The 18605-nt window shown below is 39.2% G+C and overlaps 1 protein-coding gene across 1 annotated transcript in view; it reads left to right on the forward strand.

Moving 5' to 3' along the window:
• CERS6 (ceramide synthase 6) overlaps positions 1-18605 on the forward strand; it is a 766179-nt gene that overhangs the window by 436536 nt on the left and 311038 nt on the right. Inside the window, exon 5 of the mRNA XM_053712833.1 lies at positions 6525-6575. Within this exon, the coding sequence (XP_053568808.1) occupies positions 6525-6575 (51 nt within the window). The remainder of the gene's footprint in view (positions 1-6524; positions 6576-18605) is intronic.

Raw genomic sequence — 18605 nt, forward strand, 5'->3', positions numbered from 1 at the left:
CAGATTTGGATGTTCGAATGGACCCTGAACAAGAAGGTCCTGTCTCAAAGGTAGCTTCCATGGTGGAACCAATGACATATTCACCAGGTCTGCATACCAAGTCCTGCGTGGCCACGCAGGAGCTATCAAGATCACCGAGACCCTCTCATGTTTGATCCTGGCTACCAGCCTGGGAATGAGAGGAAATGGTGGGAACACATAAGCTAGGTTGAAGGTCCAAGGCGCTACTAGTGCATCCACTAGAGTCGCCTTGGGATCCCTGGATCTGGACCCGTAGCAAGGAACCTTGAAGTTCTGACGGGACGCCATCAGATCCATGTCTGGAATGCCCCATAATTGAGTCAACTGGGCAAAAATCTCCGGGTGGAGTTCCCACTCCCCCGGATGGAATGTCTGACGACTCAGATAATCCGCTTCCCAGTTTTCCACACCTGGGATGTGGATCGCAGATAGATGGCAGGAGTGATTCTCCGCCCATTGTATTATTTTGGTTACTTCTTTCATCGCCAGGGAACTCCTTGTTCCCCCCTGATGATTGATATACGCAACAGTCATCATGTTGTCTGATTGGAATCTTATGAATCTGGCCTTTGCAAGCTGAGGCCAAGCCCTGAGAGCATTGAATATCGCTCTTAGTTTCAGAATGTTTATCGGGAGAAGAGACTCTTCCCGAGACCATAGTCCCTGAGCTTTCAGGGATTCCCAGACCGCACCCCAGCCCACTAGACTGGCGTCGGTCGTGACAATGACCCACTCTGGTCTGCGGAAGCTCATTCCCTGGGATAGGTGGTCCAGGGATATCCACCAACGGAGTGAATCTCTGGTCTTCTGACCTACTTGAATCACTGGAGACAAGTCTGTATAGTCCCCATTCCACTGTTTCAGCATGCACAGTTGTAATGGTCTTAGATGAATTCGCGCAAAAGGAACTATGTCCATTGCTGCAACCATCAACCCTACTACTTCCATGCACTGAGCTATGGAAGGACGTGGAACAGAATGAAGAACTTGACAAGCGCTTAGAAGTTTTGACTTTCTGACATCTGTCAGAAAGATCCTCATTTCTAAGGAATCTATTATTGTTCCCAGGAAGGGAACTCTTGTTGACGGAGACAGAGAACTTTTTTCTATGTTCACCTTCCATCCGTAAGATCTGAGAAAGGCCAGAACGATGTCTGTATGAGCCTTTGCTTTTGAAAGGGACGACGCTTGTATTAGAATGTCGTCCAAGTATGGTACTACTGCAATGCCCCTTGGTCTTAGAACTGCTAGAAGGGACCCGAGTACCTTTGTGAAAATCCTTGGAGCAGTGTCTAATCCGAATGGGAGGGCCACAAACTGGTAATGTTTGTCCAGAAAGGCGAACCTTAGGAACTGATGATGTTCTTTGTGGATAGGAATATGTAGGTACGCATCCTTTAGATCCACGGTAGTCCTAAATTGACCTTCCTGGATGGTGGGTAGAATCGTTCGAATGGTTTCCATTTTGAACGATGGTACCCTGAGAAATTTGTTTAGGATCTTTAAATTTAGAATTGGTCTGAAGGTTCCCTCTTTTTTGGGAACTACGAACAGATTTGAGTAAAATCCCATTCCTTGTTCCGTCATTGGAACTGGGTGTATCACTCCCATCTTTAGCAGGTCTTCTACACAATGTAGGAACGCCTGTCTCTTTATTTGGTTTGAGGATAAGTGAGACATGTGGAACCTTCCCCTTGGGGGTAGTTCCTTGAATTCCAGAAGATAACCCTGAGAAACTATTTCTAGCGTCCAGGGATCCTGAACATCTCTTGCCCAAGCCTGAGCAAAGAGAGAGAGTCTGCCCCCCACTAGATCCGGTCCCGGATCGGGGGCTACTCCTTCATGCTGTTTTGTTAGCGGTAGCAGGCTTCTTGGTCTGCTTACCCTTGTTCCAGCCTTGCATCGGTTTCCAGGCTGGTTTGGACTGTGAGGCATTACCCTCTTGCTTAGAGGATGCAGAATTAGAGGCCGGTCCGTTCCTGAAATTACGAAAGGAACGAAAATTAGACTTATTCTTGGCCTTGAAAGGCCTATCTTGTGGGAGGGCGTGGCCCTTTCCCCCAGTGATGTCTGAGATAATCTCTTTCAATTCTGGTCCAAAGAGAGTTTTACCCTTGAAGGGGATGTTAAGCAATTTTGTCTTGGATGATACATCCGCTGACCAAGACTTTAGCCAAAGCGCTCTGCGCGCCACAATTGCAAACCCTGAATTTTTCGCCGCTAATCTAGCTAATTGCAAAGCGGCATCTAAAATAAAAGAGTTAGCCAACTTAAGTGCGTGAACTCTGTCCATAACCTCCTCATATGGAGTCTCTCTACTGAGCGACTTTTCTAGTTCCTCGAACCAGAACCACGCTGCTGTAGTGACAGGAACAATGCACGAAATGGGTTGTAGAAGGTAACCTTGCTGTACAAAAATCTTTTTAAGCAAACCTTCCAATTTTTTATCCATAGGATCTTTGAAAGCACAACTATCTTCGATAGGAATAGTAGTGCGCTTGTTTAGAGTAGAAACTGCCCCCTCGACCTTAGGGACTGTCTGCCATAAGTCCTTTCTGGGGTCGACCATAGGAAATAATTTCTTAAATATAGGAGGGGGAACAAAAGGTATGCCGGGCTTCTCCCACTCCTTATTCACTATGTCCGCCACCCGCTTGGGTATAGGAAAAGCGTTGGGGTGCACCGGAACCTCTAGGAACTTGTCCATCTTGCATAATTTTTCTGGAATGACCAAGTTGTCACAATCATCCAGAGTAGATAACACCTCCTTAAGCAGTGCGCGGAGATGTTCTAATTTAAATTTAAATGTCACAACATCAGGTTCAGCCTGTTGAGAAATTTTTTCTGAATCTGAAATTTCCCCATCTGACAAAACCTCCCTCATGGCCCCTTCAGATTGGTGTGAGGGTATGACAGAACAATTATCATTAGCGCCCTCCTGCTCTTCAGTGTTTAAAACAGAGCAATCGCGCTTTCTCTGATATGCAGGCATTTTGGATAAAATATTTGCTATGGAGTTATCCATTACAGCCGTCAATTGTTGCATGGTAATAAGCATTGGCGCGCTAGAAGTACTAGGGGCCTCCTGCGTGGGCAAAACTGGCGTAGACACAGAAGGAGATGATGTAGAACCATGTCTACTCCCTTCATCTGAGGAATCATCTTGGGCAATTTCATTATCTGTGGCAGTACTGTCCTTACTTTGTTTGGACGCTATGGCACAATTATCACACAATTTTGAAGGGGGAGACACATTGGCTTTCATACATATAGAACATAGCTTATCTGAAGGCACAGACATGTTAAACAGGCTTAAACTTGTCAATAAAGCACAAAAACCGTTTTAAAACAAAACCGTTACTGTCTCTTTAAATTTTAAACAGAGAGGAATTGTTCAAAATTTACCAAAATTTCACCACAGTGTCTTAAAGCATTAAAAGTATTGCACACCAATTTTCAGAGCTTTAACCCTTAAAATAACGAAACCGGAGCCGGTTACAGATTTAACCCCTATACAGTCCCAGCTACAGCCTTTGCTGTGACTTTACCAAGCCCAGAGGGGAATACGATACCAAATGACGCCTTCTAGGAACTTTTCCAACTACTTTCAGGTCCTCACACATGCATCTGCATGTCTTGCACTCAAAAACAACTGCGCAGTAATGGCGCGAAAATGAGGCTCAGCCTACAACTGGGAAGGCCCTTCCTGACTGGAAAAGGTGTCTAACATAGTGCCTGACGTTAAAAAACGTTCCCCAAGTTTATAAGTGTGAATTATCAGCATAAACATGTATAAAATGTCCAAATAAAGCAATCGATTTAGCCCATAAAAGTGTCTACCAGTTTTATAGCCCATATTAAGCCCTTTATTCTGTTTGAGACTAAGAAAATGGCTTACCGGTCCCCATGTGGGGAAATGACAGCCTTCCAGCATTACACAGTCTTGTTAGAAATATGGCTAGTCATACCTTAAGCAGAAAAGTCTGCTAACTGTTTCCCCCAACTGAAGTTACTTCATCTCAACAGTCCTATGTGGAAACAGCAATCAATTTTAGTTACTGTCTGCTAAAATCATCTTCCTCTCACAAACAGAAATCTTCATCTTTTTCTGTTTCAGAGTAAATAGTACATACCAGCACTATTTTAAAATAACAAACTCTTGATAGTAGAATAAAAAAATTGCAACTAAACACCACATACTCTTAACCATCTCCGTGGAGATGTTGCCTGTGCAACGGCAAAGAGAATGACTGGGGTGGGCAGAGATTAGGAGGGACTATATGGCCAGCTTTGCTGGGACTCTTTGCCATTTCCTGTTGGGGAAGAGATATTCCCACAAGTAAGGATGACGCCGTGGACCGGACACACCAATGTTTGAGAAACAGAATTTATGCTTCCCTGATAAATTTCTTTCTCCTGTGATGTATCGAGTCCACGGCCCGCCCTCTTTCTTTAAGACAGATAGTATATTTTTATTTAAAAAACTTCAGTCACCTCTGCACCCTATAGTTTCTCCTTTTTCTTCCTAGCCTTCGGTCGAATGACTGGGGGGTGGAGCTAAGGGAGGAGCTATATAGACAGCTCTGCTGTGGGTGCTCTCTTTGCCACTTCCTGTAAGGAAGGAGAATATCCCACAAGTATGGATGAATCCGTGGACTCGATATATTACAAGAGAAAGAAATTTATCAGGTAAGCATAAATTCTGTTTTTTAGCATATGTGGTGGTTTCAACAACAGGTGACTATTTGTCAAGTGACAAAATAAAGGTAAATGAGCTACTTGGAAGTAATTTAATACATCCCAGCAAGTAAAATGGATGCCTGGGAACACATTGGGAAAACATTTTAAAATACACTTTCCCTTTAAGTATCTAGTATGCACTCTCGATTTCCTGATGTGTAAATTCAAATGCACAATTTTTAAGGAAAAGCAGGTAAAATAAATAATGAATATCTGTTTTATATTTGTTTTGCTACGCTTAAGTAAACATTTTGGGCTAGATTACAAGTGGAACACTAATTTATTGCGCGTTTGTAAACAGGCAAATTTGCATATTTACGGGCGCAAGATAAATAACCAGCCATTACAAGTGGCTGGTCATTGCTACCACAAGCTCGCAGTAGCAATTATGGCTCCAAAAATTAACCAGAGATCAGATCTCTGGTTAATTTTCAAAATGTGCCCCAATTGCCCCAGAATACAGTATGAGTCTCACTCTCACTCTCTCTCACTCTCTCTCTCATGTACTAGATGGATTTACCAAAACAGTACCCTTCTGTTACCATTTTATAAACTGGTTGTCATTAAATAGTAAAAAGTGAAATATAACAGGAACCCAGTGCACGCACAAGGCACCCTAGACATCAACAGTCATACAGACATCAAAATGCACCATCAACATGAGCTGCTAATCTGTGACTGGCTTCTTCCCCCCTTGATTAGTCCACACCAGAGAATATTCACTTGCACAGCCTTGCTGAATAAATATGGTGGCAGGTTTTTCTGTAGAACACTGTGGTTGCTTTCTTGAAAATCCTTCCACCAAAAGACACATTTAGACACTTTCCATTCACTGTAAGCCCTATTTTGCATGGGTAGTGCCAACAGAGGAACCAGACATAATGCAGGTGGATCCCTGCTTACTACTGCCCCCCGTGGGATTGTCACTACTAACTGAGGGTCCAGAAGAGGCACCTAGATGTGTGTGCCTAGTCTCAATTGAGACCTCTTAGACCCCTGTAGTTTTGCCCCTGCTCAAAGGGCAAGACACGAAGATCATTTTAATGTAATGATGTGGTGTAGGGCACTTCCATGGGCAAACTCACAGGAAAGATTTAAAGTTTTTGGACCATCGATGACCTGTCTCACAGACACAAAAGGGCAGTGAGAGGCAGGGCAGGACTAGGCCTATATCATGCACAAATAATGCTGGTGACTTTGCAGGTCCAAAATAACCAGTCCAAGCCCACAACTGGCCCTGGCCCATAGGGCAAATGCCCTGTATACCCTATGGCCAGTCTCGGGCTGATGCACACTAACCTGAAGCACATTATATAGTTGTCAAAATCATATGTAAATAAACCCTATTCTTGTCACAATATGAGAATACCTGTGCTCCAAGATGGCAGCCCCCAGTGCAAAGAGGTGGAGCTTCACCATCTTACATATTTTCATGGGTTAAAATAGGAACACATCTTTAAAGAGTGCTGCAGCAACAGGAAGACAAGATATAGCATTTTGAGTAGTAACAATTACTGTCTCCGAATTAAAATAAAAGATGACATCCAACTGAATTTCACACAAATGTAGCTTTTATGTAGAAATCATATTTTGTTCAGAGAAGTTAATAACAAATAGTAAATATATATTAACAGGGTGATCTTCAGGTAGACATCCTTAGTTTTCCTGCTGTTAATGTTTTTCAGATGCTCAAGTGTTATTGTATTTGTTTACATTGACAACGTTTAATTTTCTATTTTTCCTTTCCCCTCCCATGTCTCTAGACACCATGGCTGTGGAATACAAGACAGTGTTGGTACAATTACCCATATCAGGTAATATATGTTTATTATTTAAACATTTGATACAAGTTGTATGTATGTATGTATGTATGTATGCATGTATGTGTATGTATATATACAGTATATATATATATATATATATATATATATATATATATGTTACAGTTAAAGTGCAGAAATCAGTTAATGTGCACATTACCTAGCTAATCTGCAGATTAACTAGGGTGATCAGTTAAAGTGCAGAAAAATTGTTTCATTTCTCACATTACCTAGGTAATCTGCACATTACCTACTAGGCACTAGTTAAAGTGCAAAAAAAAAAAAAAAAAGCACTTTAGCTTTTTAGAAAAGTTTGTTTCTCTCATGTGAACTGTTTATTGAAAAAGAAGCAGAAGAATGTAATAAATAAAGAACAGAATGTTCCGATTTCGGCCGAGGGCAGATACGCTCCAGACACAATTTGTAACTGCAAATTCATTTCCTAGATCTAATATTTTAAACCGTTTGATTGTTTGTATTATATTTTTTTAATTGTTATAGTTGAGTTTAACGAAATAAATAAAGAACATGTTAAATAATAACATTATGTTAATTTCATTAATTGTTAAAGTTGAGTTTAACAAAATAAATAAAGAACATGATGTTAAATAATATTTGAGTTTAACAAAATAAATAAAGAACAGAATGTTCCGATTTCGGCCGAGGGCAGATACGCTCCAGAGTGCTCTGTTCTAATCAGAGCCTCGGGCGCCGCAACTGCCTCTGGCAACCTTACCATGGGTCTCAGCCCGCAGGTCTTGAAATTCTCTGTCTGGGAAATTATCTATCTATCTATATCTATCTATCGAATCTATAATAAATAGATAGATTCAATAGATAGATAGATAGATAATTTCCCAGACAGAGAATTTCAAGCCGTGCGGGCTGGGACCCATGGTAAGGTTGCCAGAGGCAGTTGCGGCGCCCGAGGCTCTGATTAGAACAGAGCACTCTGGAGCGTATCTGCCCTCGGCCGAAATTTGGAACATTCTTCGGCTTCTTTTTCAATAAACAGTTTACATGAGAGAAACAAACTTTTCCAACTTTAACTACACGGAAGCAGTTAATGTGCACATTACCTAGGTAAAGTGCAGATTCTGCACTTTAACTGAGCAAATCCGTTAATCTGCAGATTAGCTAGGTAATGTGCATATTAACTGATTCTGCACTGTAACTGTAACATATATATATATATATATATATATATATATTTATATATATATAACACCTTGTTACCCATAGATTGAATCGTACTGTAGACATTTTGAGTCTGTTAAATAGTCACTAAGAGTCATCTCCAGTCTCTTCAAGTTCTCCAGGTTATATATTTTTCTACAGAAAAGACTACAGTGGTGTGTGAGTTGTAAGGAATGGATTCAGTAAACTAACCTAGGAATTAGAGGGTACAGTTTGAGATCAGTTTGTGTATCTACCCCAGTGATAGTGTAGGCAAGCAGATAATAGGTACATGATATATAGTAACATAAATAGTTTTATATAATACATAGTGTAATGTAATAAACATATATAACCCATTTTTTTTTATACTGCAGTACATCTTTTGTTAAAATGATTGCTAAAAATCACATTGAACTTCCCAGTGAGTGATGTTGCTTCAGAGGAGGAGAAAAGATAGAGCCTTTAATAATTTTTAATTTATCATTTCTTTTGTTGTATGTTTACTGAAAATGTGGGTGCCTAGCTATACAATGTATTGTGTATATTGAATGTCCATGAACTGAATTATTTTGGGGTCTTTTACTGAGCATATATCAAGCATTGTCTATTTTTTTTAATAATTATGGTCTAATCTGTTTTCGTTTTACTTGGTGGCTCAAATGTAAACATATTTACTTACTATATGCAAAACAATTTACTTTGTATTTTTGTTCTTTACTTTGAATGTTAAAAAAATCACGATAGCAGTTGTTTTCAAAACCCTTACATTCCACAATTTCTAAAACTAACTTGGCAAAGTTATACCTTGTCAGAGTCACAACACCCTATAATTTCCAGCCACAACCAACTGCTGCTAGCAATCCTATATTCAAGGTAATTAGATGCTGCCTGAATTTTAAATTCACTTTCCTGATTACCTTTACTGACCAATGTAAAGATGCATAAGGTAGGATATTAGGGCCTGAATGCTGTCCTTATGCAAGAAAGAGCAACTACCTATGTAATATGATATATGACCTTGATCACTGCCCTCCTACTCACATTTTAACTCTTTGGAACATTTTTTCTTGTGAAAAACCTTTACACATTAATGACATACTAGTGATCCACAGAGAGACTATAAGGAAAATGACCCATATTCGTTATTAAATCAGTTGACTGCTTTTTTTAATATATTTTTTTTTTTTAAAATAATTGCTGGGGTTGTTTTAACTTATTTTTTATTTATTTTTTTCATTTGCATCTTTCTTTTAATTGTCTATTGTCTATTTTCCTTTCTTTTTTGCCATTTTGTAGTTATACAGGACCTCGAATAACTCTCAGGCACATGTCATTATTCGCCCCTGCCTTTCTCGCTCGCTCGCTCTATAATCAGTAAAATCGTGCATAGCAACTGAAAACGCTAAAAATTTTGTTGTTATAACAAAATTAAATACCTCCTAACTGTAGTCATATCTCCAGTTTCTTAATAAGACATACATTGAAAGGGGTATCTATACAATGTCTATTTTTGCTAAAAAGGGCAGAAAAGGCTATTTTGTGATGAAATATATCAGCTAAAATACAAATTTAAGTACAAATTAGATATATATAAGAGGACAATTCTATTGTATTTAAATGGTTATAACAAGCAGATCACTACAGTTTCAGAACAAGCTATTTTTGCTTCTTAATTTTCTACTCTCTGAACTTTTTCAGTTTTATAATTCTGAAATGTAATCTATCATCTATCTATCTATTATCTATCTATCATCTATCTATCTATCTTTCTGTCATCTATCTATCTATCTATCTATCTGTATGTCTGTCTATTGTTGTTTATTTGTAAAGCACCATGGTATTCCACAGCACTGAATAAATCATAATCATTGGGGTATACTTTATAATGCAATTAGAGGGAAATGTAGAAAGACAGATTGTAACCAGATTTAGACATTTCTGGACAGGTTGTCTATCTAGAGATGACATTAAAGTCCTTAAAGGGATAGAAAGGTCAAAATTGACATATGCACAAATTAATTTCTTTTAAATAAAATCTTATACTTCCATTATCAAAAATGCTTTTAGTAAAAGTTATTTGTTTCAGTGGCACACATACAAATGCTACATGTGACTAGAGGTTTAGGATTCAAACACCATGCCTGCTCAAAGAACTGGTGGTGATGTGTATTGCGTCAGTGAAGATTTAATTTGTGTCATACAAGCCACTGCTGACCCTGGCCCTGCTGATCAATACTTTGTCAGACACACGAGCAATTGCGTTTTGCAATCCTTGGGTCTGGCGAGATATTCCATAAAAGTGGGCTGACCCTCTCTGTTCCGATGAGTGGCAATGTGTCTCCCGTAGGTAGGCTGACCATACGTCCCATTTTGAAAGGGACACTACCGTTATTTTATGTTTTTTCCCCGTCCCGCCGTTTTTTTAATAATTAGGCTGACTATATTTCTTTGAGAAAAAAACGGGACATTCAGATGTCAAAAATGGGACAGGGTTAATATTCTTTATTCATAGGAAAAAAAGTACGATTTTAACAAAAGTTAACTGTTATGACATGAATATAAACTATTGAGCCATCAATTATTCTTCTGTTATTGGTTTCACTATCTCCACTATCATAAAGTATTCAAATTCATCATACAATTTTACGCACAAACATGCTTTTAAAAAAGTGAGTTTTCACCATAACGTCTAAATACCAATCCCCAGTGTTTTCACAATGTCCCAATGATCTAAATTGGGAATGTGTATATTTTTTAATCACATGCCCATTAGCTAACTCACGCCTAGATTTAGAGTTTTGTCGGTAACGACCCGCGTAGCTAACGCTGGCTTTTTTCTGGCCGCACCTTTTAAATACCTCTGGTATTGAGAGTTCACAGAATGGCTGCGTTAGGCTCCAAAAAGGGAGCGTACAGGCATATTTACCGCCACTGCAACTCTCGATACCAGAGTTGCTTACGGACGCGGCCAGCTTCAAAAACGTGCTCGTGCACGATTCCCCCATAGAAAACAATGGGGCTGTTTGAGCTGAAAAAAAACCTAACACCTGCAAAAAGCCGCGTTCAGCTCCTAACGCAGCCCCATTGTTGTCTATAGGGAAACACTTCCTACGTCTGCACCTAACACTCTAACATGTACCCCAAGTCTAAACACCCCTAACCTTACACTTATTAACCCCTATTCTGCCGCCCCCGCTATCGCTGACCCCTGCATATTATTTTTAACCCCTAATCTGCTGCTCCGTAAACCGCCGCTACTTACATTATCCCTATGTACCCCTAATCTGCTGCCCCTAACACCGCCGACCCCTATATTATATTTATTAACCCCTAATCTGCCCCCCACAACGTCGCCTCCACCTGCCTACACTTATTAACCCCTAATCTGCCGAGCGGACCGCACCGCTATTATAATAAAGTTATTAACCCCTAATCCGCCTCACTAACCCTATAATAAATAGTATTAACCCCTAATCTGCCCTCCCTAACATCGCCGACACCTAACTTCAAACATTAACCCCTAATCTGCCGACTGGAGCTCACCGCTATTTTAATAAATGTATTAACCCCTAAAGCTAAGTCTAACCCTAACACTAACACCCCCCTAAATTAAATATAATTTAAATCTAACGAAATTATTTAACTCTTATTAAATAAATTATTCCTATTTAAAGCTTTATATTTACCTGTAAAATAAATCCTAATATAGCTGCAATATAAATTATATCTATATTATAGCTATTTTAGGATTTATATTTATTTTACAGGTAACTTTGTATTTATTTTAACCAGGTACAATAGCTATTAAATAATTAAGAACTATTTAATAGCTAAAATAGTTAAAATAATTACAAAATTACCTGTAAAATAAATCCTAACCTAAGTTACAATTAAACCTAACACTACACTATCAATAAATTAATTAAATAAAATACCTACAATTACCTACAATTAAATCTAACACTACACTATCAATAAATTAATTAAATACAATATCTACAAATAAATACAATGAAATAAACTAACTAAAGTACAAAAAATAAAAAAATATTTACAAACATCAGAAAAATATTACAACAATTTTAAACTAATTACACCTACTCTAAGCCCCCTAATAAAATAACAAAGACCCCCAAAATAAAAAAATGTCCTACCCTATTCTAAATTTCTAAAGTTCAAAGCTCTTTTACCTTACCAGCCCTGAACAGGGCCCTTTGCGGGGCATGCCCCAAAGAATTCAGCTCTTTTGCCTGTAAAAAAACACATACAATACCCCCCCCCAACATTACAACCCACCACCCACATACCCCTAATCTAACCCAAACCCCCCTTAAATAAACCTAACACTAAGCCCCTGAAGATCTTCCTACCTTATCTTCACCATACCAGGTTCACCGATCGATCCAGAAGAGCTCCTCCGATGTCTTGATCCAAGCCCAAGCGGGGTGCTGAAGATGTCCATGATCCGGCTGAAGTCTTCATCCAAGTGGGAGCTGAAGAGGTCCATGATCCGGCTGAAGTCTTCTATCAACGGCATCTTCAATCTTCTTTCTTCCGGATCCATGTTCATCTTGCAGACCTCTGACGCGGAACATCCTGCTGGCCCGACGGACTACCGACGAATGAAGGCTCCTTTAAGGGACGTCATCCAAGATGGCGTCCCTCGAATTCCGATTGGCTGATAGGATTCTATCAGCCAATCGGAATTAAGGTAGGAAAATTCTGATTGGCTGATGGAATCAGCCAATCAGAATCAATTTCAATCCGATTGGCTGATCCGATCAGCCAATCAGATTGAGCTCGCATTCTATTGGCTGTTCCGATCAGCCAATAGAATGCAAGCTCAATCTGATTGGCTGATCGGATCGGCCAATCGGATTGAATTTGATTCTGATTGGCTGATTCCATCAGCCAATCAGAATTTTCCTACCTTAATTCCGATTGGCTGATAGAATCCTATCAGCCAATCGGAATTCGAGGGACGCCATCTTGGATGACGTCCCTTAAAAGAGCCTTCATTCGTCGGTAGTCCGTCGGGCCAGCAGGATGTTCCACGTCGGAGGTCTGCAAGATGAACATGGATCCGGAAGAAAGAAGATTGAAGATGCCGTTGATAGAAGACTTCAGCCGGATCATGGACCTCTTCAGCTCCCGCTTGGATGAAGACTTCAGCCGGATCATGGACATCTTCAGCCCCCCGCTTGGGCTTGGATCAAGACATCGGAGGAGCTCTTCTGGATCGATCGGTGAACCTGGTGTGGTGAAGATAAGGTAGGAAGATCTTCAGGGGCTTAGTGTTAGGTTTATTTAAGGCGGGTTTGGGTTAGATTAGGGGTATGTGGGTGGTGGGTTGTAATGTTGGGGGGGGATTTTTTTGTATGTGTTTTTTTTACAGGCAAAAGAGCTGAATTCTTTGGGGCATGCCCCGTAAAGGGCCCTGTTCAGGGCTGGTAAGGTAAAAGAGCTTTGAACTTTAGTAATTTAGAATAGGGTAGGGCATTTTTTTATTTTGGGGGTCTTTGTTATTTTATTAGGGGGCTTAGAGTAGGTGTAATTAGTTTAAAATTGTTGTAATATTTTTCTGATGTTTGTAAATATTTTTTTATTTTTTGTAACTTAGTTCTTTTTTATTTTTTGTACTTTAGTTAGTTTATTTCATTGTATTTATTTGTAGATATTGTATTTAATTAATTTATTGATAGTGTAGTGTTAGGTTTAATTGTAGGTAATTGTAGGTATTTTATTTAATTAATTTATTGATAGTGTAGTGTTAGGTTTAATTGTAACTTAGGTTAGGATTTATTTTACAGGTAATTTTGTAATTATTTTAACTATTTTAGCTATTAAATAGTTCTTAACTATTTAATAGCTATTGTACCTGGTTAAAATAAATACAAAGTTGCCTGTAAAATAAATATTAATCCTAAAATAGCTATAATATAATTATAATTTATGTTGTATCTATATTAGGGTTTATTTTACAGGTAAGTATTTAGATTTAAATAGGAATAATTTATTTAATAAGAGTTCATTTATTTCGTTAGAATAAAATTATATTTAACTTAGGGGGGTGTTAGGGTTAAAATTAGCTTTAGGGGTTAAAAAATTTATTAGAGTAGCGGTGAGCTCCGATCGGCAGATTAGGGGTTAATACTTGAAGTTAGGTGTCGGCGATGTTAGGGAGGGCAGATTAGGGGTTAATACTATTTATTATAGGGTTATTGAGGCGGGAGTGAGGCGGATTAGGGGTTAATAACTTTATTATAGTAGCGGTGCGGTCCGCTCGGCAGATTAGGGGTTAATAAGTGTAGGCAGGTGGAGGCGACGTTGAGGGGGGCAGATTAGGGGTTAATAAATATAATATAGGGGTCGGCGGTGTTAGGGGCAGCAGATTAGGGGTACATAGCTATAATGTAGCTGGCGGCGGCGTGCGGACGGCAGATTAGGGGTTAATAATAATATGCAGGGGTCAGCGATAGCGGGGGCGGCAGATTAGGGGTTAATAAATATAATATAGGGGTCGGCGGTGTTAGGGGCAGCAGATTAGGGGTACATAAGTATAAAGTAGGTGGCGGTCGGCAGATTAGGGGTTAAAATTTTTTATTAGAGTGGCGGCGATGTGGGGGGGCCTCGGTTTAGGGGTACATAGGTAGTTTATGGGTGTTAGTGTACTTTAGAGCACAGTAGTTAAGAGCTTTATGAACCGGCGTTAGCCCAGAAAGCTCTTAACTACTAACTTTTTTCTGCGGCTGGAGTTTTGTCGTTAGAATTCTAACGCTCACTTCAGACACGACTCTAAATACCGGAGTTAGAAAGATCCCATTGAAAAGATAGGATACGCAACTGACGTAAGGGGATCTGCGGTATGGAAAAGTCGCGGCTGGAAAGTGAGCGTTAGACCCTTTCCTGACTGACTCCAAAAACCGGCGGTAGCCTAAAACCAGCGTTAGGAGCCTCTAACGCTGGTTTTGACGGCTACCGCCAAACTCTAAATCTAGGCCTCAATGTTTCCAAATTATCCTCTATGTTGTCAAGGCAAATTCCCTCAAAATATTAAAGGGACAGTCAAGTCCAAAAAAAACTTTCATGATTTAAATAGGGAATGTAATTTTAAACAACTTTCCAATTTACTTTTATCACCAATTTTGCTTTGTTCTCTTGGTATTCTTAGATGAAAGCTAAAGCTAGGAGGTTCATATGCTAATTTCTTAGACCTTGAAGACTGCCTCTAATCTGACCACTAGAGGGCATTAGTTCATGTGTTTCATATAGATAACATTTAGCTCATTCACTTGAAGTGACCTAGGAGTGAGCACTGATTGGCTAATATGTAAGTCTGTCAAAAGAACTTCAACTAGGGTCAGTTTGCAAAGGCTTAGATACAAGGTAATCACAGAGGTAAAAAGTGTATTTCTATAACAGTGTTAGTTTTGCAAAACTGGGGAATGGGTAATAAAGGGATTATCTTTCTTTTTAAACAACACAAATTCTGCTGTTGACTGTCCCTTTAACTGATTTTTGGTAAAGGTAGGGTAAAAGTGTAGCCTCTGAACAGGCATTTGGAAGATCTGGATTGATTAGTAGAATAGCAGTTGTAGATTTTAGCTGAGTTGCCCAAAAATGTTACATGGAAGAACTGAGAAAAATGTGAAAATAGTTACTTGATTGATAATGATAACTGTACAACATAATTAGCATGCTGTTGCACTGCAGCAGCATTATTTTATAATGTTAAATTGACTCTTACCGTGCACATCTCTTGCAGAAGTTGATCTATTGAATTATCTCTCTGATGGTCAGAATTGATGATGGCAGAGGTAGATTTTTAGATCGATGACAGATCTAGTCTGACTCCTTACTCCTAGAAGACCTTGCTTGGCGGCTAGCTAGTAGTTCTAACTATCTTCCCTCTTGTGACCTCGTCTCGAAGTCTCTCTCCTCAGCTCAGTCTGACAGCTCTCAACTGATCTGTCACTTTCTATCATGCCTCTAATTTTGAGCATGGGCGGCATAAACGCGGTGTGGATCATGTGGGCACTGCCATCCAACCCTGCAGTGAGAAACAAAGTGCCCTCCCCTTTAAATTATTTTAGTAGTGATGTGTGCGGTGTGTGCTAAAAAATGAGACTGGCGCTGGCCGCAATCGGATAAACTCAAATATGGGACAAATTGTACATTATTAAAAAAACAATGGGACAGGGAGAAAACATAAAATAACAGTACTGTCCCTTTCAAAACGGGACATATGGTCAGCCTATTAATAATGTACAATTTGTCCCGTTTTTGAGTTTATCCGATTGCGGCCAGCGCCAGTCTCATTTTTTAGCACACACCGCACACATCACTACTAACATTTTTCACTGCAGGGTTGGATGGCAGTGCCCACATGATCCACACCGCGTTTATGCCACCCGTGCTCAAAATTAGAGGCGTGATAGAAAGTGACAGATCAGTTGAGAGCTGTCAGACTGAGCTGAGGAGAGAGACTTCGAGATGAGGTCACAAGAGGGAAGATAGTTAGAACTACTAGCTAGCCGCCAAGCAAGGTCTTCTAGGAGTAAGGAATCAGACTAGATCTGTCATCGATCTAAAGATTATCTACCTCTGCCATCATCAATTCTGACCATCAGAGAGATAATTCAATAGATCAACTTCTGCAAGAGATGTGCACGGTAAGAGTCAATTTAACATTATAAAATAATGCTGCTGCAGTGCAACAGCATGCTAATTATGTTGTACAGTTATCATTATCAATCAAGTAACTATTTTCACATTTTTCTCAGTTCTTCCATGTAACATTTTTGGGCAACTCAGATAAAATCTACAACTGCTATTCTACTAATCAATCCAGATCTTCCAAATGCCTGTTCAGAGGCTACACTTTTACCCTACCTTTACCAAAAATCAGTTAAAGGGACAGTCAACACCAGAATTTGTGTTGTTTAAAAAGAAAGATAATCCCTTTATTACCCATTCCCCAGTTTTGCATAACCAACACTGTTATAGAAATACACTTTTTACCTCTGTGATTACCTTGTATCTAAGCCTTTGCAAACTGCCCCTAGTTGCAGTTCTTTTGACAGACTTACATATTAGCCAAACAGTGCTCACTCCTAGGTCACTTCACGTGAATGAGCTAAATGTTATCTATATGAAACACATGAACTAATGCCCTCTAGTGGTCAAAATGCATTCAGATTAGAGGGAGTCTTCAAGGTCTAAGAAATTAGCATATGAACCTCCTAGCTTTAGCTTTCATCTAAAAATACCAAGAGAACAAAGCAAAATTGGTGATAAAAGTAAATTGGAAAGTTGTTTAAAATTACATTCCCTATTTAAATTATGAAAGTTTTTTTTGGACTTGACTGTCCCTTTAATATTTAGAGGGAATATGCCTTGACAACATAGAGGATAATTTGGAAACATTGAGTTAGCTAATGGGTATGTGATTAAAAAATATACACATTGTCAATTTAGATCATTGGGACATTGTGAAAACATCTGGGATTGGTATTTAGACGTTATGGTGAAAACTCACTTTTTTAAAGCATGTTTGTGTTTAGCAAATGTAAAATTGTATGATGAATTTGAATACTTTATGATAGTGGAGATAGTGAGACCAATAACAGAAGAATAATTGATGGCTCAATAATTTATATTCATGTCATAAAAGTTAACTTTTGTTAAAATCGTACTTTTTTTTCCTATGAATAAAGAATATTAACCCTGTCCCGTTTTTGACATCTCATTGTCTCGTTTTTGTCTCAAAGAAATATGGTCAGCCTACCCATAGGAAATAATAGGGGTCACAGCTTCAGTAAAAGTCAGACAACATTGCAACTCATCTGCGATCTTGGCGGGAGAAGGGGGCTCTATTTGAAGTGTGCTTACACAACATTGACTGTGCGTTCCCTTAAACAAAAACAATCTTTGTAGAAACACTTTAAATAATATATAAGTAAACTTAGTTTCACTGTACATTCTATAGATTTCACACAATGGAAATTCTCACTACTGAAAAGCTGGCAATACTGATATGGCTGAAAAGTGGCATCCAAGATGGAGGGTAATGCTATGAATATTAGAAACTCCCTGTGATGTTTCCTCATTAAAATACAAGTAACTCCCATGGAACTATGAAACAACATAGAAAAGAAAGTGGGAACTCCACAATAAGGAATTCCCAAAAGTCTAGGTAAATCCAGCACAACTGTATTAATAACGAATGCACAAGAGATTTTATGTCAAACAATATCAATATTTAATAAATAGATACACCAAAGATACAAACACATTCATACAGGGGATCCCGCAATATAGAGAGTAAAAAGTACTGGCCAAAATCATCTGGTGCACCAGGGGAAAATAAATAGTATTCAGTCCATTTGAAAAATGCTGATATTTGTAATCCAACAGGTATAAAGTTAGTGCAGTTATACAACCCCCAGTGCTACACGTCCAGTCAATCCAGACTATAACCCCAAGTGTCACTGAATGAGATAATTGCGTTAGGGCATAGCATAGGAGGAGCTGGAAAAAACACGCGTCTTTGTTCACAGGTATCTTTTGCCAGGAGGTAATACTTAATACACAGATGCAGATCACATATTCTACCTGTATTTGTTCACGCGGTTGCTCCTCCTAGCTGCATCACTTCCATAACATCCAAGCTTCAGGGGTAAGTCGGGGTAAGAAGGGAATCCGCTGTAAAGAGGGCTGCTATGCACAACGAGTCCAAACGCTCATTTCGCTCCTTCAGTCAGTGCAGCGTGGAGCTTCTTCCAGGTGCTGACGTCATCTTGATTACCTTCCTCTTTTATTGAATGCCGGCTTCAAATATTCTTT

The sequence above is a fragment of the Bombina bombina genome, chromosome 1 (genome assembly GCF_027579735.1).
Source record: "Bombina bombina isolate aBomBom1 chromosome 1, aBomBom1.pri, whole genome shotgun sequence".
Taxonomy (NCBI): Eukaryota; Metazoa; Chordata; class Amphibia; order Anura; family Bombinatoridae; genus Bombina; species Bombina bombina.